The sequence below is a fragment of the Triturus cristatus genome, chromosome 10 (genome assembly GCF_964204655.1).
Source record: "Triturus cristatus chromosome 10, aTriCri1.1, whole genome shotgun sequence".
Classification (NCBI taxonomy): Eukaryota; Metazoa; Chordata; class Amphibia; order Caudata; family Salamandridae; genus Triturus; species Triturus cristatus.
The window spans coordinates 1,227,589,815-1,227,612,811 of record NC_140593.1 but is presented as its reverse complement, the minus strand read 5'-3'; the positions used below and the strand labels follow the sequence as shown (position 1 = coordinate 1,227,612,811).

At 51.0% G+C, this 22,997-nt stretch overlaps 1 protein-coding gene across 1 annotated transcript in view; it reads left to right on the top strand.

The window, feature by feature from the left end:
• Positions 1 to 20,777, top strand: part of DUSP9 (dual specificity phosphatase 9) — a 60,472-nt gene extending 39,695 nt beyond the window's left edge. The window contains exon 4 of the mRNA XM_085629809.1: positions 18,237 to 20,777. Coding sequence (XP_085485935.1) covers positions 18,237 to 18,538 — 302 coding nt within the window. The 3' untranslated portion in view covers positions 18,539 to 20,777. The remainder of the gene's footprint in view (positions 1 to 18,236) is intronic.
• Positions 20,778 to 22,997: the final 2,220 nt, after the last annotated feature.

Below are 22,997 nucleotides of genomic sequence, written 5' to 3'. Positions count from 1 at the left end.
ATGACCAGGGTATGTACCGAGTTATAGATCCTAGAGACCAACCTAGCGGGGGCCTCATCAAGAAGGATGCGCTGTAGGGGAGCCACAGCGTGGGGCTCATTCGGGAAATCAGACGTTAAGGCCTTAATCCCTTGCCGAAGTCTGATGTATAAAAAGACCTCTAGAGGAGAAGGTTGGGTGTCACCGCATAAATGCTCCAGCGTGCGGAATGTACCATTATGGTATAGGTCTCCCCATGTCCTAACATTGAGAGAGCCAGACCACCTACGGAACCCTCCTTCCTGCAACAAGGGCATACTAGGGTGATAAACAAGGGGCAGAAGCGGTGCATATAACATAGGGGCCTTCAGTTTAGCAGTGATTTTATTCCAGGCCATCACAGTACTCGCCACTGTCTCTGCCAGCGCATCCACCCCCCGTAGCGGGCTATACAGCGCACCCTCTATGGGTACCGGGTGCGAAAGCCAATGCTCAGCAGCAAGTTGGGGCATATATCTCGGCTGGCGAATCCAGAAATAGGCGTAGTGGGCCTGCGCTGCTTGGAAATAGAGCTCAAAATCAGGTATCCCAAACCCACCCTGAATATAGGGCCGAGTAAGGACCTCCCATTTGATTCTAGGCGACTTCCCTCCCCAAACCAGTCTGAGGAGCTCAGTACGGAGGCACCGAAAAAAATACCTGCCCGGATAAAAGGGTATATTTAAAAATAGATAAAGCAGCTGAGGTAATATTACCATTTTTATCAATGACGCTCGTCCCGCCATCGAGAGGGGGAGCGTTATCCATCTAGTAATGCAGTCAGAGATACGAGTCATCGTTGTTCCATAGTTGGCTCTCATTAGCTCATCTTTGCCCTTTTCAATGTGAATACCCAAGTATTTAAAGTCTCCCTCACTCCAGGCGAGGGGGTAGTCCAGCTCAAAATGCTCAGTAGCTGCAGTAAGAGGGAAGATCCGCGACTTGTTCCAATTAATCAGAATCCCTGATAGCTTGCCAAATCGGATGAACTCCCTCAGAATCGGATTGAGATTAGCGCTGGGGTCTCGTATATACAGAGTAATATCATCCGCGTACATAGAGATCAAGATCTGTCTTTGAAAGCATCTCAATGCCATGTCTTTATGGTGTTGCCTAAGTTTAGCTGCAAGCGGCTCCATAGCTATGGCGAATAGAAGGGGCGATAAGGGGCAACCTTGACGGGTTCCCCTGGAGATGGGGAATGCCTCAGAAAGAGTACCATTGATCAACACCGTGGCCTTGGGCGATGTATACAAGAGTCTTATCCACGAGATGAATATGAGTGGGAACCCCATACGTTCCAGTATGTTAAAAACATAATCCCACTCCAGGGAGTCAAAAGCCTTCGAGGCATCCAAAAACACAGCAGCCATGGGGAGGTCCCCGTGTACGGAATTAAGGATCGAGAAAAAGGTGCGCAGGTTATGGGAAGTCGCCCTGCCGGGCACGAAACCTGCCTGGTCAGGCAAAACCAGGTTAGGAAGGAGCAGATTGATACGAGTAGCGATTAATTTCGCCAGTATTTTCACATCACAATTAAGCAATGAGAGGGGTCTATAGGAGTCACAGTCATTTGCGGGCTTCCCGGGGTTAAGTAAGGACGTAATGAGGGCCATGCGCATCGATGGGGGCAAGTGGCCCGTCTCAAGTGCGTCCTCGTATACCTCGCGCAAGACAGGAGCCATAAACTCTATGTAAGTCTTGTAGAATTCTATTGGTATTCCGTCTAGACCAGTCGCCTTGCCCGATCGCATGTGCATGATTGCCTCACGCACCTCATCTAATGTAAAGGGGGTGCTCAGGAACTCCCTCTGGGCATCACTAAGCCACCCCAGGGAGACATCCTCCAGGTACTCCTGTATCTGCAGGTCCCCCGTACGCGTTGACTTGTAGAGCTGATGATAATGCTCCACAAACGCATTAAGGATAGTTTTGGTGTCGTTATAGACTCTCCCCTCCGCTTCCCTAATTTCGAAAACGGTAGTGGGAGGCCTTATCAATCGGATCGTCGCCGCAAGAGCTTTCCCAGGCCGTTCACCCTCTCCATAACGTCTGGCAACCCAATGTTTACCCCTAAACTTCAGCTCCCTAGTGGCCTCATTCGAGTAGTCTGTCAGTTTTTCACGTAGGAGCGCAAGTGCAGAGTCATCAGGCACGTCAGCCAGCGACCTTTCCAATGTCTTAAGCTCCGTTTCCAGCGCACTCAAGCGTGATAGTATGCTTTTTAGTACACCAGAACCTTTGGCGATGCAGATACCCCTTAGGGTCACTTTAAACGCATCCCATATAGTTTCCACTGCTTGTACCGAGTCCTTATTACGTTTAAAAAAATCGAGACATTCTTCCCGCAGTTCTTCCTGAAATACCGCATCAAGCAGCATACGTGGTTGCATACGCCAAGCTGTCACTGGGGGCCCCAGGTCAGCCGCTCGCAGTGTGACGCGGACTGGCGAATGATCCGACAGGGTTCTAGGTAGATGCTCTGCGTTAGTCAGAGCTGTGTAGAAGGAGGGCGAGATGAAGACATAGTCCAGTCGGGCCCAGGATCCGGCCTGTGCCGTGAAATGTGTGCCCTCTCGAGCATCAGGACGAAGGCGTCTCCATGTGTCTATCAGTGTATGCTCAGCTAGTATTTCAGAAAACAGTGTGCGTGCTTTGGTGTAGTGGTGCGGGGCCGGATGCGATCTGTCTTTTTGCGGATCAAGCGTGATATTGCAGTCCCCTCCCCAGACAAGGCTCCTAGGGCCTAAGCCCACTATGATCGCATTTAGGTCCACAAAGTACTGCGGATCATCTACATTGGGACCATAACAGCAAATCAGGGCAACCGCCACCCCACCCAGTCTCCCCCACAATAGGCAGTGTCTCCCATGATCATCGCTATATGTTCCCTCCATAATCCAGGGCACCCCTCTTTTCACCAGTATTGCCGTACCCCTAGAGTAGGAGGAGTAGGAAGAGAACAAAGTGCAAGCCGCCCAGCGACAGGCAAAGGTGTTCTTAGCTTGCGGTCGCGTATGTGTCTCTTGTAGGAAAGCTATGTGGACATTATGTCGATCTAGATAGGATAATATCTGCCTCTTTTTTCTGGGGTCCCCCAAACCTCGCACATTCCAAGTTAATATGTTTAAGTCAGTGTCCGTTTTACCCATGCGTGCATCAAAAGGAATCCCATCCCACCATTATGTCACCCCGCAGGCCATTAGCATGCGTGCGTATGTGAGAGCCCAGCCCCGCCCGTCGCCCCCTACGACAGTATGCTTCATAGTCTACGGTCTTGTCGGTGGTGCCACCCAGTAGCCTGTGGGCGGGCGCCCGCATCTCAAGTACTAGGAAGAGCTCTCTTCGCATGACCTCAGTACTCAAACCTGTATGCTCCCAGTGCAAAAAGACTATAAAATACATGGTGCTAAACATAACAAGAACATTGCTAAACAATACCCCCCCCCATTCTCCAACCCACGAGTCCTTCCCAGAACATCCCTCAACTGGCAGCTCACCCCACCCACCAGATCGTGAGAGCAACCCCCGTAGATGAGGCATAGTACCAAGGGGGATGCAGAACCGTCCTAAGACAATGTCCCAACGTGATACAGGTCTTGCCAGTAACCAAATCTCATGTTGACCTACACCCCTCATAGAAGAACTCAAGGTTGCACCAGCAGACACTATCCGTATCACAGGTACATGCCACTGTCTGGTCACCAAGCAGTATGAGGCTATCTCAGAGAGACCCAGGCGCCCGCAAGGGGCATAAAACCCCAGGAAAGTCTCGCCCCCACCCCCCACCCACTGAAGCGTCCCCAACTTGCCAGCATCCCAACCCCACCCCCCACCCAGAACTCCCCACAACCCGCTCAACGTGAGCAATAGAGTCAATATAGTCATCGGGGTACTCCCCATGAGGTACAGCAAGAGGGCACCCGTAGCCACTCCCCAAAACCCGTCCCATCCCAACAGCAGGGGAGAGAAACGGGGGGGGGGGGGGAGGTGCCTGGAATACATTACCGCCACCATCCCAAATCCGGCCATAGCAGTTCCTTGTAAAGAGGCACTAGCTCGTGCCACTGTTCCATCAGATGCACCGCGGTGCCGCCAACACCGCCACATGCCGCCGGCACGGCAAGGAACAACGAGTGCCAGGTTAACCCACTAGGTGTCAGCCACATGGACCTCTGCATCCCGGTCAGGTTCCCCATTCCGCACATTCTTAAGAGTCCTCAAAAAATCGTCCACTTGTTGCGGGTTGGTGAAGAAATGTTGTTTAGCTTGGTGCGTGACTCTCAATTTTGCCGGGTATAAAAGTGCATAATCAATTTGCTGTGCTCGTAGCTTCCTTTTGACCTCCAGAAATTTACGCCTCTGCTCCTGCACGACAGGAGTAAAGTCCGGGTATACCGTGAAGCTGACCCCATCACATGAAAGCGTCTTGTTCGTGCGTGCGACCCGCAAAGCTGCATCCCGGTCACGGTAATTCAATAGTCGGGCAATTATGGGCCGAGGCGGGGCGCCTGGCTTAGGTCGCGGTCCCAGGGAGCGATGGGCTCTCTCAACAATGAACTGCCGCAACAGCGTCTCACCTCCTACAGTGGCTAGGAGTATCTTTTCCACGTATTCCTCCATGCGTCCGGTATTGGTGGACTCCGGCACACCAACCACACGAATGTTGTTACGGCGACTACGAGCTTCCAACTCCTCGTTCTTTGCAGCTATGATCCTTAGTACATTATCCATTCTCGTGAGCTGCGCGGCCTGGGATGCAGCGGAGTCCTCGCGGTCAGATATCCTCCTTTCTGCTTCAGTGATACGCTCCTCATGTGAGTCCAGTTTCTGCGCAAATGCGTCCACTCTCGATGACAATCGATCCACCTTATCCACGACAGTAGCAAAACCCTGCCTCATTTCTTGCATCAGCTGTCGTAAATCCGCCGTCGGAGGGTCAGCACTTGCCCCATCGGTCGGTGGGACGCTAGATCGTCCCGCATCCTGGGCATTACGAGTATCTTTCTTCGCTGCAGGGACCTCGAACGACAGCTTGGGCTGGCGGCTGTCGTGCTTACCCATCAGGAGCCGATATCGTGGGCCCACGGCCGTGATCAGAGGGGCGAGCCACCTGTGCCGTCTAAATCAGAGTCAAGGATGCCAGTCGGAGCAAAGCACCCCCACAGTGTCCACAATCAAAAAGTGCATGGGGGGAGGGGAGACTGCCACCACTGCGGGCCCCTCCAATGACGCTCACATGTTAATTGGGCCCCTCAGCAGCCAGGGAGCCGCACCATCCGATGGGCAGCGGGACCGGCAATGAATGTGCAGTAGTTCCCGGAGGGGCCTACGGACCAGACTCCAGGGGCTCCCACAACCCGAATAGCCTCACGTCACAGTGGGACCAGCTCCCTAAAGTTGCAAGGCGCAGGGGTCCCACAAGTATGGCATGCGTCCCAGCGTCACCGTCGTAGTCTCCCTCACCTCTGCATGGGCGGCGGCGCGCCGACCCACCTCAGCTCCTCGTGGCGTCCCGTCCTCGTCTCGCCCGGCTGGCCGTCACAGCAGGCCTATCACCTGTGCCTCCAAGGCCGATCGAGCCGCACGGCAGACCTGTCCGAGTCTGCAGCCGTCACAGCCGTTCCACATCGCTCTCAGAAGCCCTGCGCCATATCTCGACCCCACCATGGAGGGGGGGGAGGGGGGGGGCCCAACGCGACCACCAAAAAAAACTGCCGTCGCGAGCCCCGCCGCGGCCAGCAGTCCGCCAGGGGCTCGAGTCTTCTCCTTCCGCCAATCCGGTCACAACAGCGCGGCGGGGGATCCCGTGCTGCCTCCTAATCCTACGCCGCTAGCAGCAGCTCGACCCACCCGGCGACTCGGTCTCAGGCCGTCGTTCAGGCCTACCAGCCTCGTGGTGCGCCCCGGGCTGTCGTGGACTGCACACCCAGTACCGCGCTCCACCGCTGCACAGCTCTGCCCCCGCTCCAGCTTCAGACAGCGATATCTTCCGCACCGCTTATCCCACAGGTTCCAAACTTTCATCAAGCAACCTCCACAGCAGCAACAGCGGACAGCCGCGGCTTACGCCGGGGAATCGGTGGATTAAGGAGGATAAATGAAGGATTATTCTTCCAGGCAGCAGGAGCCTCACATCAGTGCGGCCATTCTGCTTGTGCGCCCTCTAGCGCCCCCCAAAGTTGGCGAGAATAGTTCTATTGAGAAAAGCATCGAAAGAATCGCTCCTCAAAGTAAAGGACATAACTACCCGCTGAGGTCTACCTTGCTGGGAAGGATGGAGCGATGCCCGTTATCGGAGTTAGTGAATGAAGACATTATTAATTCATGAACAGCCACATTGTGTGAGACTGCCCCCCAGTAGTCGTCCCGCTTAGTGGCACCCTGGCAGTACAAATTGGTTGAGAGCACAATTAATAACCCTAAACAATACTGATTTGCCCCACCCAGGGCACCTTTTCCGATAACCACCAAGGCAGACGACCGGAATGCCAGCTGAAGGCAGAGCAGAACACATTTTCTGCCCTTGGGCTGATCGCGGCGACACATTCATAGTGACGCCCGGAGTTGCGCAAATCTAGGATCTGCATACGCGCGCGCGCTACATAACGCAAGGCAGTTCTAAGGAACACCTAACGATTGCCAATATAAGCCAGGACTCCTGTCAAGCGGCTACTTCTTTTTGCACCACACCGTGCTCCTGCCGTGCTGCCAATCATAGTAACACCACCACTACTAACCTGGGTATTCGTGCCAACCTGAACATCCCACCTATTTCAAGCCCTCAAAACTAAAAGGATGGCCTGGGCAGCTGGCCACAGTGATTTAATGCCAATTGCGTTAGTCCATGCCTATAGGGTCATCTCTACAATAGACAGACATCGCCAACTCGTGGCAGACTCTCCCAAGCGCCAGTGACCCATTAAGTCACGTGCAGTGCACCAGCACCCACTTGGTCAAATTACACAGTGTTAGCTTCAATTGCGTACCCTAGACCTGTGTCTCCTCGAGGGGTTTATACTCGCAAAGCTGAAGACATGAGACAATAGACACCTTTAGGGGTACCGGAGCATGTTGTAAATGATCCCTTAATAGCCTTCTTGAATGCTTTAAACCTATGATGCATAAGGATGCTTTGACCACCTTTTGAATTGCCCACATTTCTGACTGGTCCCTTGTTTATCTGTTATCCACCCACCGGTTAGCCAACTCTGTGTGCTTGCAAGGAACCAGTCCCTTATCAAATTGGCGCCAACCAAGAACTAGTTTCTTTTTATTCTTCTCAACCTGTGGGAGCAAAACTAATATCAATGGTCACCCTACCGACCATCAGCGCTCCGATTAACGACCCCGGTGTGCAAGCTTCACCATGCGCTGCTAGGGCCAAGAGGGAAGGCGTCAGGTAAATGGGTCTGTGTCACAGTGTAACATTCAAAAGACTGTGAGACCCCTGTCCCTGGCTGTGTGTAACACCCACTTAGACAATCTTCCTCCTGGCTTTGCTTCATGCAGGCACTAGGGTGCACCTACTCGAGCCCCTTGGTGCCCCTTCGCTGGTAATCCCCTGTGTGGTCGAAAGTAAAGCAAGCCACAGAGGAACTGGCAAGGGGGTTGGTCATAACAGGATGATGTCTTACAAGAACCCATCCCTCCGTCTAGCATCGCAACCCCAAGATGCGCGGAAGTCTTTAAGATTCACGGACTGCGTGCAGACCTAGACATAACGGGAGCTTACAAAATAGCACTACTATAGGCACTGGCACATTGTTTATCACAGACATACACCTATGACTATCAATCGTCACCCAGCTCCAAGGTGCCCATTTCCGACCTGGAGGATGAACGGCTGCGTGGCCCGGCGGGGATCAAACCCTGCACAAAGCCTGGGACGCACACGTGCAAGTGTTCCTGCTCTGCGGAGCACCCCCCTCTTCATGGATGCTGAGGACGCCGCCATACGCCCGATACCGCCATCGTGCCGGCAGCACAGGCGGAGAGTGTCCGGTACAGCGCAGCAAAAAGCTGCAGTGATTAACTTCCCAACACAAATATTGGCTTCCTGTCATGTTGCACCTTTATGACACGGAGCAGCCCTATTCACCAGTTACTAGGGGATACCTGCAATGTGCAAATTCTCCCAGGCTCACCGCGGAAACACCGACACTGTTCATTTAACCGGACAGCGAGGGACCGGTAAATGGACCAGGCCGCATATATTGGAGCACTCTACATGGGCAGCATTTGCTGGTAGGCAGCAATGCACTACTACCCTGAAATACGCTGGGAGCAGAAAAAGTGTTACTAAAAACACCCCTGCACAGTGCTGGGATACGAGAACTAAACGTCAACAGCCCCTCGGATGGCATTAACCGCAAAGCCTACACTCCTCTGTACGAGGGATGGGGATGTGGCTTAACCCGTGCCAGCAAAGTTCTTTGCATAGCATGGTGTGTCGCCCGACTGGTCTGTTGCTGTTTCTGCACCTGCCTTCCAGGTATATGATACAGTCAGAACATCATACCAGCAACATGTCAGGGTTCATGGCTTTGTGCGGTTGTTAGCCTAAGGTAAATAGGCAGCACTATGTTTTGTATATAATGTTGAAATGCTTTCACTTAAAGCCGCTGTCACCATGACAATGTTGCTGCTCCTGAGTTTCAAACAATCCCTCCCTGCTCTGGGACACCAGAAAATTGCTCTCTCTCCATGTCGGTGTATATATTATGTGCAGCCCCGGGTTTAAGTGGGATGAAAACGCCGGGGGGGGGGGCATTGATACGGGGGCGTGTCCAATGCACTTGAGGGCGTGACATAAAACATGTAAGATAAGAATCTGTGCTTAGCTGTAGTGTGCCGCCCGACTTGCATATGGCTGTTTCTTACACTGCGTCCCGCTATACAATATCACAAGGAACATCATACATACAACAAGTCAGGGCCGTTGGCTTTGTCAATGGTCATTAGTTGCATGAACTAATTAAGCGCGTATCTTCTCTTGTGCCAAAACCTTTGTTCACACCATAACCCTGTGTGTGTGATTCTTTTCCTGATAAGTAGCAGTGGGAGCTTCGCAGGAAGGGATGAAAACAGTTGATTCCCGCAAAGCTGAGACTGACCCTGATACGCCCCCCCTGACTCATCCCGACGTCAGACACTCCGCCGAGCGCACGCCCTTTGCTGTCTAGTCCCCCCAGTAAGAGGGACACCGCCCGTGGCTGCTTCCACTCCATAGCGATGCAATGCTTCCTGGAAACAGTGGTAGCCCTTTCCCAATGCGGACCCCACCAGGAGGCAGGAGCACCGGTCCCAGGGAGGCCCCGGTCCGACTCACCCGGAATACCGCGACGGAGAGCAGGGCGAGCCACTGATGCAACAGTAACTGCCCACCCTCCCCAAAGTGCATTTGCTATGTGCGTAACATGATGCCCCACGCGTAACATGTCTAACATGTGTCCCGAGCCGGGGGCGGGGGGCAACCCTGCCGTGGCTGTTGTGGCGGAGGAAGGGGATCCCAGGACGGTGAGACTGCCATTGAGGGTCAGGTGAGTGGCAGCAGGGATACTGCGCTGGGTTCAGGGCCAGTGGTGCAGCCACAGTGCGGCTCCTGCAAGCGGCGATCAGAGCAGCTGACGTAGAGCCCTTTTATCTGTAAGCAGCAGCAGGCCGGGCCGCGCATGATAATACCTGATCTGCAGCTGCTTTGCGGTTGCTGTGGCTGTCTGCCCCGTAGAAGAAAAGGGGCAGGAGAAGTTGGTGTCGTCAGGTGCGTGGAGGTGATCAGGCCGACATTAGGATGGTGGAGCGCACTACGCTTCACAAAGGTGTAGTGTACTAGTGACTCCCGACCGCCTCTGTTCGGAAGCAGACCGGGGAAATACCTCTGGGTGCTAACTCCCACCCCCAGCTTCACTCCTCCCATCACTGTGCAGATCACATGGGGGGCGGGGTTGAACCGGAAGCCCGGAGGTAACCCCGCACCGCTACAGCCCTGCGGCAAGGCCCTGAACACGGCCCCGGACTTAGATCCCCGCACGCAGGGTCTACAACCCACGGACCCGGAGCCGAGCAGCAGATCCACGCCGTCCCTGAGGCAGGATCGGCCCGCCGAGCCCCCTTTGGTCAGAAGCGCTAAGGAATCCAGGGAAGGAGGGGGCGGGGAGGCCGCGAGCCGACGCGGAGAGGGGGGGGTGGTGTACCTACAGGTGCCTGCGCGGGGAGGAGGCCGGGTCAAAAGGTTGCCACCTCCCGTCAGACTCGAACCTGGTTCCCCAACCTCAAGTCGGTTGCTCTAGCCAATGAGTCACACCCTGGCCGGGCACGCTGCCGAGGCCGGGAGACTACAATGTTGAGAGCCGCCACGAGTTGTTGCCCACCACGAGGCACATCCCGGGAGCACACCCGGTCGAGGGGCGCTAGCCACATGCCACCTTCAAAACCCCAAAGGCAGAAGCCAGCGTACCCCCCCCCCCCCCAGGCCACCGGCAGCCAATCAGCCTAGGCTGGGCCGCCCCGCCGTACTGAACTCCAGCTGGGGTGCTCAGGCATGGAGGTGGGGGGATCAACAAGCACTCACCGCGGAGAGCGTGTTGGAAGCGAGGTGGGAGACGGCGTGTCCAGGGCGCGAAAAGAGGAAGGTCAGAGGGTGGGGGAGGCCTATATACCCCCCCTCGTTCGTCGCGCCCCGAAAGTGATGTGCCCTGCGCGCCACAGCCACTGGCTGCTAGGAGTGGGGGGACTCCTCCCCGAGGGGTCCCCTAGCAGAAGGGGGGTGGGCTGGTGCCTATCTGGCACTAGGGGCCCGCCCTTCTAGGGCGCCCTGCGGGCGCCCGGGCATCCGCATACATCGATCTAAGGTGGGATAAAGGCAACGGTGTAGTAGGGCCAGTGGCACCAGGGCTGGGAGGGGCCCACTCTACACCAGTTATAGTGGCTTGTGGGAATAGGGGTGCATTCCATTTGCACCCCGGCCACACCTCTGGACAGAGTTTGGCCTGTCTCCCTTGCTTTGACTCTGCGACCTGCGGGTTACCGACTAGCCTGAGCGAGGAGCGCTTGCCCACTCATGGCCTCGCCCCTTAGATGGCAGTGCCCCCGGGTAACCGTTCTCCAGTAGCCGCCATTATCTCACTTTACAGTGGGGAAGTCTGGGGGCTGAATCTGGGTCGTTGCTTAAATATAGGGTGACCTGATTTTGAGAAGAAAAAACCAAGACATAAAAGTAGGGTAGCCAAAGTGCATCGCGCTAACAAAACAAAGCACAGGAATGCACTTTGGCTGAAAAAGAAGAAAGAAAAATAAACAAGCATTTCCAATGCAATAGGTCTTGCATTCACGCGAATTTAAGCTATTGGCATGGTAAATTTCAATGCCTTTTATTTATGTTTTAAAAACGTAAAACTAAAAGGCATTGGAATTTGCAATGTCAATAGCTCAAACTCGCGTAAATGCGAGACCTATTGTATTGCAAATGCTTGTATTGTCTACAGAGTCGGTCGCACCACCGTAGGCACATGTGTCCGCTCCCTTTGCCCACTATAACCTGGGGGGGAGGGCACGCACCCAACATCAGAGGCACGGCCACATATGCTACCCCCACTGCCCCGTGGATCATTCCGCACAGCACCCCAGGCAACAGGCGGAATACCCCTAATCCAATGGAGCACAAAGCGTCCAACCAACACCTGCCCGTCAATGCCCAACTAGCTCCCTCGCCGTCTCCAAAAACACCCCTCCAGGCAAGTGTCCCTCCCAGTTCCATGCGCGAGGACCCGCTCCAACCTGGGCCATCCTGCAGTTGCATTAGAAAACAGAACTACAAGTCCCACAACCTAAAGAAAAAATCTGAACCAGAGCAGTACATCAGGCAGGAGCTCTGCTCCCGTGCTCGGAGCTAGAGACGGGCTCCGGCGCAGGGCTGAAGTCCTCCAAGGCCCTCCCACAACAGGTTTGCATAGCGCAACTTGTTCATCCCTTTTCTGTGGTTGGTGCGTCTTCATTGTTAATACGGGCAGCCGCTATAGTTAAAGCGGACCGCGCTGTAATTAAAATGCATACATTACTAAAAGCGTGCGGCACGTTACGATGTTGTGGAACATCATTAAAAACCAGCTGAAGCAGCGCATGTCATGCTTCCAGTAGGAGAAAGTAATTAAAGAACCTAGTGCTTCCACCTATATAACACGTACCGTGTAACAAGTAAAAGGTCCATTCGTTACGGGCGGCAACAAACGGAGACAAGGCGGTTCCTAGGAGGGACTAACAAGCCTATTTACGAATCAGAAGCCAGCATTTATGAAGGGCAATGAAATAAGCCAATGACAAATATGGGCGGAGAGTGTGAGATGCTTCAAGAAAACACCATAATACAGCATGCCTCGCAGAGAGAGAAACCAACAGCGGCCGTTCACTAAATGTTTTGTAGATTGAAAGAAACCACAGCGGTGAACGTTCATTTCACCTTACAAAGATGTCCGCGGCCCAGCAATCATCTCTAGGTCTCATGGATGGTGGTCCGTGAGGATGGAGGGATAACGTCCTCTGCCCCCCTGACGGATGGAGTGCTGTCTGTCAAATTCTAAATCAGGCCCAGCGATCAAACTCTAACGCTTCAACGGATTGGACCTCGTCTCCCCTGGGGCGCAGAGGTGAGAAGTATGATATGGCATGAGTACTTTTATTGCGCTTTCAACCCAGGGGCGGCTCCTCTTTAATGGCGGGGGAGCGTCGCCCCACTGCGCAGAGCCAGACAGTGATAAATACAATGATAATAAAACAATGTTATTATCACTTTATTTATCACTGTCTGAGCCGCCCGTGAGGCCGATGACAAGGGAAGCCAATGGAGTAGGGAGGGGCGGGGCCAGGTCATGGCAGGGAGGAGGAGTGGTGGGCACTTATAAGTGCGCATGTCAGTTTGGCCGGCCGTCTTAGGCCCGCCAGATAGACACGCGCACGTAGATTTCTCCAACGCAGCTATGGTGCACAGGAGGGTTGGAGAAACGCCACAGGCTCCCGGCACTGTCTGAGCATCAAACCAGGCCACTCAGACCAATCTTGGTGCTGCTCTTATGCTAGGTATAGCATGAGAGCAGAGTCTGGATTGGGTTGGAGCCTGTGCGTTGAGGCCCAGCCACTTCTGGGACGAGAGCAGCAACGACGAGGCCGGCAGCGGGAGTGGAGCAGCAGGTAAATGATTACATTTTTATTCAACCCCGCCGTACCACTTTACATAGGCGACAGCTGCCACTGTTTCAACCCCTGATGAGGCCTGCAGTGCGTTTCCGACAGGTCGCTGCTGCTTCATGGAAGCGCTGTCTTGGAGATTTAGTCAAGCACAAGAGTTACTATTTGTCCTTTGGTTTTCATGTGTGTCATGCAGTTCGTCATGCATCACATGCAGATTTACTGTGCAGTTCCTTTTGAATGGATGTTAAAGTAGCGTGTTTTGAGTTATAAGGATTGCTTCTTACCATTGGGAACTTTGACTCTGTATTGTATCGTATTTGCATTTACATAGTGCTTTCTTACCTTGACGAGGCGCTGAAACACTGTGCATAGGCAGCACACTTCTCCATGGGCTATTTACAGGAATAGAGACATTTGTCATGCACACTGAGGTACAGTGTGTCATGCTGCCAGCTCACGGTTGTCAGACAGTCTGTAAGTAATCTGCTGTGCAGTTTGGCATGGGGTCTGTTGTGTAATGCTGTCACAAGCTGCCATGCAACTTGTCGAACCATGAGACTGGCTTGCAGCACTCTAGACTCTTTCACCTTGAGGTCTGGGGAGCTCAGAGGTTTGCACAGGGTTACTCATTCACTCCATAGCCTTTGTAAGCTAACGTGGAAGCTGGAGCTCTTATGCGCCTAGAAGTCGTCAAGGATGTGCTTTATTGACATCACAGAATCCATGGAGCAAATCATCATCCAAGTTCTTGCTGCAGCCACTCAGACTCTTACAACGAGATTTACTATAAGGGAGTGAAACTTGCAAAATTACTGCAGCCCAATTATGAGAAATCACGCAAAATTCCACACAGTTACACAAAATGTATCTTGCAATCTCTATAAATTACTGAACGATCCGTTTGAGTAATAATTAGACTTGAAGGTTTAATTTTGTGTTTATTTCCAATTGCTTGCATTCAGAATACTATAGCCTTGTTTGGATTTGTAGTTTTGCACTCAAACATTACCCAAACTTTCCACTCAGGTAAAAAAAATCTACCTCAAATGTTTATTCACCGCCACAATAAAGAAAGTGCTGTTCTCGTTCGAAACATTGCAGTTTGCGAATGGATATGTAGGTTCACACTAAAAAATAACCCAAACAGTCTGCTTGGGTAAAAGTCTACCTAAAATGCTGGTTGCATTAAAAAATGCCCCAAACGGTACATCTCGTATTAAAATTTCTCTGTGAAATTACGTAAGGTGGCGTAATGGTGTAATCTCGGTAATTTCTCAGAAATGTAATTACCCCAAATTATCAAAGTTATGCCAATTATCCCTATGTACTTAAAATTTCACACAGACCTTTCGCCAAACCCAAACCAAAGATGGGAACTATATCAAGAGCCTTTACTAAGTCTAACAGCAAAGACTTAGAAAGTTTAAAGCCTTTGCCTCTCTACCCTGTGCCGCTGCCAGAGTAGGTGAAGGATCAGTGCACACAGCGGAGGTGTTGGGCAGGACTGGCAGTGTACTAGGCAGGGAAAGGACCTGGACAGTACTGAGCGGCACCACTGCTGATCAATAACTCATCAGGGGTCCCCCAAACCTCTTTCTGACACCATACCACCTTCCTTATACTTAATTCACTCCATTCAGCTCCCACTGTGGCACCCCTGCATCGCCCAACCTTTCTTGTTGCCCTCTCACTTCTCCACAGTGGGGTCATCCTTGTGTCTCCATATGTATCCCCTCCCTTCCTTGTTGCCCTCAACTTCCTCCTCAGTTGGTCACACCTGGTCTCCCTATAAACCCCCTCTCTTGTTGCCTTCACTCTTCTCCTCAGGGTGTCTTCTTATCTGCTGCTTAACCCCCAGTTTCCTTGTTGCTCTCTCCCTCCTCCCCGGGTCACCCGATTTACCTCTCCTCTTCCTTGTTATATTACACTGTATTGTAATTGCATTCATATAGCGCTTACTCCCTCTGACGAGGCCTTGAAGCTCTTCATGGCAGGTAGCATGCGACTCCATAGCCCGACGTTAGTGGTTAACCCAGTTGTTCTCGATTATGGAGTGGATTTGTTGTTGGTGACTGGGTTAGTGATGTGCTGTAAGGGAATTGGAGAATTTCCTTAATTTCAAGTGGTGATGTTTTAAGCTAATAGGAGTTAAGTATAAATACTAGAGAGAGTAAATGCCAATAGCACAAAACAGGGGTGAAGAAAGGCGGTTCAATATCGTAAGCTAGCAAGGGGAGGTTACATTGAGAAATTGTGATGTATGGGACTGGGAGGACGATATAGGTTGGAAAGGGGTTGTTCTTGCAGAGATGGCTACTCAGAAGAAGAGTTTATGGTTTGTAAGGAGGGGCATGGGTAGTTTACTGAAGTATACTTGAGAGTAAGGTGATAGGCTTGTGAAAGAGTAGGGTACACACAAGTGTTTAGGGGTGCAGGGGGTGGAGTGTAAGGAGAGTATCATTCAAACATAAAGGCAGGAGAGGGAATAAGCCCGAGCTATGAAATAGGTCATTTTCATGCCGGGATTTTGGAATGTTGAGGTCTATGCCGTCCGCGGCAGTAGAAAGAGCAGAACGGAGAGCAGAGCGGCGATTACCTGTGGGTAGGTGTTATACGTTGTTTCATCAAGTTGGGTTTGTCTGTTGAGATGTTGAGGAGTGGACACTCACAAGGGTTTGCATTGATCACACTGTTATTTGTTGTGTCTGAGAAGGATACGCAGGTGTGGCATTTCTAGGGGTTGTGGTTCTCCCTCATATTAGAGCTTTTTGTTGATGGATTCTGCGGAATTTGCATTTTCCTGGTCTTAGAGTGTCCTAGAGGGATCTGTCTGTGGGTAGAAAATGAGACCCTGTGGACTCTTTGAGAATAACCAGGTCTGAGCCGTCCTTCTGAACTCGAAGTGATTCTGCGTCCCTCTGATCTTTGCGGGTAGGGATTCTGAAGATTTGCCGGGTGCACGGAGGAGGCCTCCAATGGCTTCCTACCTATGAGCAGAAAGTATCCCGCATTGTGCCAGTCTGAAACAAAAGCTTCTGGATTGAAAATATTTTGTGATTTTTATTTGGTCCTTGTGGTGAATAGTTCTGTGAGTGATGCACGTCGCGATTGTTCGAAAGCGGATCTTCTTGCGGCTGAGAGCCAGTTTACAGCCTTCAGGACCAGGGAAACGCGGACTCACACATTTACATGTACAAGTAGTCTTGCTGCTGAGTGTTGGACTCTTTGCAGCCTTCTGATAGTCGAGAGGGAGGGATGTGGTATTGTCTGATAGCACAGTCAAGTTTTGAAAGAATAAGTGATGTTGCTTTTTCCTTTTGAGAAAACCCAAGATGTGGATAGAGGCGTCTAGTGGCATATTCGGAAGCCGCTTTCATGGTACGTTTTTTAGTGCTACGATTATGCGACAAATGTACTACAAAGTGCGAATCACAACCTGCATGCGGAGTTTCCGCCTCCGCTTGTCCTATCTTTCGACGTGCAGAGAACTGCACAGTGACTGTGGAGTCTTTGCGCATATAAGTATATATTTTAGTAGTAATGTGGGCGAGATGGGGAGTGGTTGGAAAATGGGGACTACTTATGACTGAACGGGAAGGACCCCAGACCCTGCTCTCCCCATGCTGCTACATCACTCTTGCTCCTGTCTTCTCCTTGCTTTTTCCCTGCTTTTTGAGTGCCTTCTTCTTGCTTTTCCCACGTCTTCATTGGTTTCTCTTGCATTTCCCCCTTTTTTTTGGGTGCCTTCCCCTTGCTTTCTCCTCGTTTTTATTGCTTCCTTGTTTTTTCCCCTCGTTTTTAGAGTGCCTTTTCCTTGCTTTTCCCTTGTCTTCGTAAAAAAAAAGTAGTTAGCATCTCCAGCGCCTTGAGAACCTCACAGGTGATTTGCTGTGCTTAATAAATCCTTGGTTGATTGATTGATTAGTGAGGAGTAGTTAGGACTTAAGGGAGGATTATTGAGGGGTTTAGGGAGGAGCATGCCCCTACGCACAAAAAAGAGTTATCCCTTCCCTATACTTTTCATTATACTTTAGTGGCAGGGCTTTTATACAGCGGTGGCCGGCGCAGGTAAGCGCGGTGATGCGGGGCAGAGGCGGGGAGTTGACAGACGGCAGAAAAGATAAAATTAAATAAATAAATAAAACCTATTCCGTAGTCTGTTGACTTCCCCCCCCGCCCCCCCCCCCACTCCACCACTCTTACCTGCATCGGCCGTGCCTGCTTTTACATGTGTTTTTCATGTTACATGCAATGCAGACCTGATTGCATGTAGCACAGTCTAACTTCACATGGCATTTGAACTCACTCGGTGTGTGTTCAAACTGTGAGTGAAAGGACTGAAAGCAGAAAGTCTGCCAAACTGGTATTTTATGTTTTTTGCAGCTCTCAGACGTGCTTCGATGACCATGTCTAGCTCCTTGCTAAGAAGGCTGAGAAGGAACCTTTCCATTCTCTGGTTCAGGCTTTGTTTGTAAACCTGGCTGCCGATAAGACCGCGACAAGGGAGGCGCCCTTGTGCGGTTCACCCTGTAAGAAGCAGGAAGGAAAGTAGTGGTAACTTTCCACACACACTTTTCAAGCATGGAGCATTGCTCAAGGAGTCGAGAGTGGGCCAGCCCTGCCAGGCTCCATGGAGCAGCGTGTCTAGAAAAGGTACATGAGGTAGTGATGCAGGGCGGGGATGAGACGCGGGGACTGGTTGCTTGGGGACCTTACAACAGTGTGGCTCTGCCTGCCATCTTGAATCCGCCACGATCCCTGTTGGCCTTACAAAGGCACCTGATTTTAAAGCATGTGAGAGGACGGCCCGCATTCGGTAGGGCCATGCTCACCCAGGTGAGATCTGCATCCCTAGCATCAAGTGATGACTCCCCATGACAGATGCCCTCGTCGCCATCACATATGTTTTGAGGTTCACAACACGTGTGCAGATCTCCACAACACATCTACTAATCACTCTCACATCAGAGCGACGACACAGGTGATAATCAAAGTTCTAATCAATGTCTCTTCTTTCTCCGTCTCTCTTCTAGATGAGGCCTTGTCCCAGAACTGCGGAGTCCTTGTGCACTGCCTGGCGGGGATCAGCCGCTCTGTCACTGTCACCGTCGCCTACCTCATGCAGAAGCTCAACCTCTCCCTGAACGACGCCTACGACCTGGTTAAGCGCAAGAAGTCCAACATTTCCCCCAACTTCAACTTCCTGGGCCAGCTGATGGACTTTGAGAAGAGCCTTGGCCGTGGCACCCCGGATGACAACAGCGTGGCTACCCAGCAGCAGGCCTTCTTCACCACGACCAGCGGCGATGACGTCTTCCAGCTGGACTCTACGTAGCCGGAGCTCGCTCGTTTACATGGTCTTCCGTCCAGAAGTCGGTCTGCCAAGCTCTTGACCAGGAGCGCAATAGATGTGCAGTGTTCGTGCTGGAGAAGACGACATGCAGTTGTCTAACATCTATGTTTACACTCAGTTTGGGTCTGGGCAAAACACCTCAAGCAGTGGAAAGATGTGGGATGCAAGAGTTCAAATTGTTGGGGACCAGAAATGGAAGACCACGCCCTGGGAGAAGCACAGGAAATGGAAGAACACAGACTTGAAAAGGACAGCAAATGAAGGAAAACAGATTGTGAAAAGGACAGGAAATGGAAAACTACACCCAGGGAGAAGGACAGGAAATGAAGGAACACAGACTTGAAAAAGACAGGAAATGAAGAAACTTACTGTGAGAAATACAGGAAATGCAGGACCACAGACTTTGAGAAGGACAGGAAATGAAGGAACACAGATTGTGAGAAGGGCAGGAAATGGAAGACCACAGACTTTGAGAAGGACAGGAAATGAAGGAACACAGATTGTGAGAAGGGCAGGAAATGGAAGACCACAGCCTTTGAGAAGGACAGGAAATGAAGGAACAGAGATTGTGAGAAGAATAGTAAATGAAGGTACACAGATTGTGAAAAGGACAGGAAATGGAAGACCACACCCGGGAGAAGGACAGAAAATGGAAGTAAATAGACTGTGAGAAGGACAGAAAATTGAAGACCACATGGTGTAAGAAGAACAGGAAATGGGAAACCACAAGCCGTGAGAGGGACAATAGTTGGAAGAATGTAGGTAGTGAGAAGGACAATAATTTGAAGAGCCCTGCCTGTGATATAGACAGAAAATGAAGAACACAATCTGTAGGAAGGACAGGAAATGGAGGAATCCAGGTCAAAGAGGAACAGGAAGTGGAGGGACATACGCCATGAGAGCGTAAAGAGGCTGCGAGAGGGCAGAAGATGGAATAACAAGCTGTGAGAGGGGCGGGACCGGTAACGGAAGCACACCAGTTGTAAAAAAGACAGAAAATGTAAAAATGAAAGCTGTGATAGGCACATGAAACGGAAGAAAACTATTTGAGAAGAACAGCAAATGAAAGAAGTCCTGCCCTGATTTCTTGGAGCAGGAAATGGAGGAAGAATGGCTGTCAGCTGGACAGCAAATGGCAGACCTGAGGCTATGGGACGAATAGGAAAGGAAGGAATACTGGCTGTGCAGAAGCTAAAAAACAAAATAGATTGAAGAGCACAGATTGCAGGCAAACAGGAATGGAAAACTGCAGACTGTGAGAGGGTTTGTGCAGAGGCGCGCCGGGAATGCGCACCATTGGATTGTGAGAAGGATATTGTAGTGCCGAACTAAGAAAGTCCACAGTCTAAGAGAAGGTCAGAAATGGGAGAGAACTGGTTGTTAAAGGTTCTTTATTGGAAGAGCACAGATCATGAGATGTCCTGCAGTAAAAGTCATCAGAATGTGAGTCTGTCTGTAAGAGAAGGCCACGGGCTGTGAGATCTCCTGGGATGAATAACCATGGATGGTAAGAGGGCAAATCTCCACTTGAGGACTGAATACAAGAAATCTCAACTACATGCCCAAACCTTTAGTTGCTGAGAGGGACCAACAGTCCATGAAAACTCAGGTTCTACTGCCACTGTCCTTCGGTGACCTTTGAACCAGGAAGCTCAAGGGCCAGGATGGAGAATGTGGGAGAGCAGGCAACCCACTGCTGAAACTCTGCCTCTTTTTAGCCAGAGCTCGAGAGTTTGGATCTAAGACTTGAAGATTTTTAACCTCAACTTAAAAAAGACGACACCGGCCAGTGTTTTTGGGGAATGTATATTTCATTTTCACATTCTGAATTGTAAGCACGCTGTACACCTACATTGGGACCCACTACACCGGATGAGGCTACTTTCATTTTGTTCATAGCAAAACATTGCGGCCTTGAGTGGTCCACCATGACTTGAACGATGAGATACCTGGTGGAGACCTTGAAATGAGGAGAGCACCGTATCACCATACGGAGCCCTGACACCGAACCATATGGTAAGGTCTCCGCAGTGGGAACATTGGAGTGAACGTCTCTTCCTGGAAGACCAAGTGGGCCTCAAAGCGAAAGGTGCCTCTGGAGCGGACACCTTTGATCACCAGGAGGTGACCGCCACCATCTCTGGAGATGCTTCAGATCTGTTTCATGTGATTTAAAGTGTAAGACCCAACATGAAAAAATATATATAAACCATAATATCTGAAAACCACAATAGTGAATTTATTTTCCATGAAAGGGGGTTATTCTGGGGGGGGGGGGGTGGTGGTGTCTTCTAAAATTTCGATTCCAAATAGGGGTAAAAGTCGCCCTTCTGTCCACCCCCTTCTTTTGGACCTTGACATTGGGGGATGTTTCTTTGATGGTGTTGAATCTGGCTGGGTTGCGTCTTGGGGGAACTATACCTGGTTTTAAGCATTGCTTGTGAACCAGCTGTTAATCCTCTGACCATCAGAATATCAGAAGTCCCATATACTGAGAAATCTGGAAATTTGACAACTCGCTGACAGAGTTGTATCCATGTGCGGCACTGCACAGGATGTGACAATTTGTAGTCGCAGCATTCTACACAAGTTTAGGCCAGTCTCGGGCACTGTTTGTACATGAACAGTACCAAGAACCTGTCTAGAGAGGCCAGACATGGAGACTGGCACTGTGTGTTCATGAACAGTACCAAGAACCAATCTACAGAGGTCATGTATGGAGACTGGACTTGAATGTTCATGATCAGTACCAAGAATATGTCTAGAGAGGTCACACATGGAGTCTGGCACTGCGTGTTCATGAACAGTACCAAGAACCTTTCTAGAGAGGTCACACATGGAGACTGGACTTGCGTGTTCATGAACAGTACCAAGAACATGTTTAGAGAGGTCACACATGGAGACTGGCACTGCTTGTTCATGAACAGTACCAAGAACGTTTCTAGAGAGATCACACATGGAGACTGGCACTGCTTGTACATGAACAGTACCAAGAACCTGTCTAGAGAGGTCAGAAATGGAGACTGGCACTGCTTGTTCATGAACAGTACCAAGAACCTGTCTAGAGAGGTCAGAAATGGAGACTGGCACTGCGTGTACACGAGCAGTACCAAGAACCTGTCTAGAGATGTCAGATATGGAGACTGGCACTGCTTGTTCATGAACAGTACCAAGAACCTGTCTAGAGAGGTCACACATGGAGACTGGCACTGCTTGTTCATGAACAGTACCAAGAACGTTTCTAGAGAGATCACACATGGAGACTGGCACTGCTTGTACATGAACAGTACCAAGAACCTGTCTAGAGAGGTCAGAAATGGAGACTGGCACTGCTTGTTCATGAACAGTACCAAGAACCTGTCTAGAGAGGTCAGAAATGGAGACTGGCACTGCGTGTACACGAGCAGTACCAAGAACCTGTCTAGAGATGTCAGATATGGAGACTGGCACTGCTTGTTCATGAACAGTACCAAGAACCTGTCTAGAGAGGTCAGACATGGAAACTGGCACTGCGTGTACACGAGCAGTACCAAGAACCTGTCTAGAGATGTCAGATATGGAGACTGGCACTGCGTGTACACGAGCAGTACCAAGAACCTGTCTAGAGAGGTCAGACATGGAGACTGGCAGTGCATATTCATGAAGAATGCTAGAACCTGCCTAGAGAGGTGAAAGGTGGGGATGGGCCCTCCCTGTGCCTGTACAGTTCCATGCCCACCCTCATTGCAGCAGTCACACGCATGCACGCTCACACAAGAGCAGACATCAGCGGGTACAGTGTGAGTGATACTGCCTCTACAAATAGAAAATTACTCTAAACCAAGGGTGGGCAGATCTTGCGGAGTTGCATTATGCTGAATTCTGCAGAGTTGCATAAAAACTCAGTGAAATTCCACAATGTTCAGAGAGTGGGCGGAGTTGTTCCACCTGCCCACCCGTATTTAATAGCTGCATGTAAGAAGTGTTAAAATACATTTTAAGTTGAATTAGTCGACTCAATATGCTAAATAGGGCGTAAGCATTTTAATTAATCCATAGTGGATTCCTGAGTCCAGAAGAAAAGCTAATTTAATTTAGGAAATCAAAGAGAAACAAAGAGGGCCTGCCCTCGAAGTAACGAGCGGTAGTGTTGGGTAAAGAGGGCAGCCGAAGCACGAGAATACCAACCCCTCGGAACACCAGTCATGAGCGCCGGCTATTTACCGGCCTCCCTCCTTTCGCCACTGCCGGGATCCGTCTGCACCACCTTCCAGGCTGAGATTGGAAGAATGTGAGTGGCCAATGTGATGTGGTGCTGGTGCTCCCGCTTTCGCAGCCATCTTGGCGAGGGATAGACCCTCTTTCGATATGACGCGGATGTACCTGTCAGTATACTACGCAACGCACCAGGTGCAGTGCACATCGCGTTGGCCCCTCACATTCTTTAAATCGCGGCCTGGGA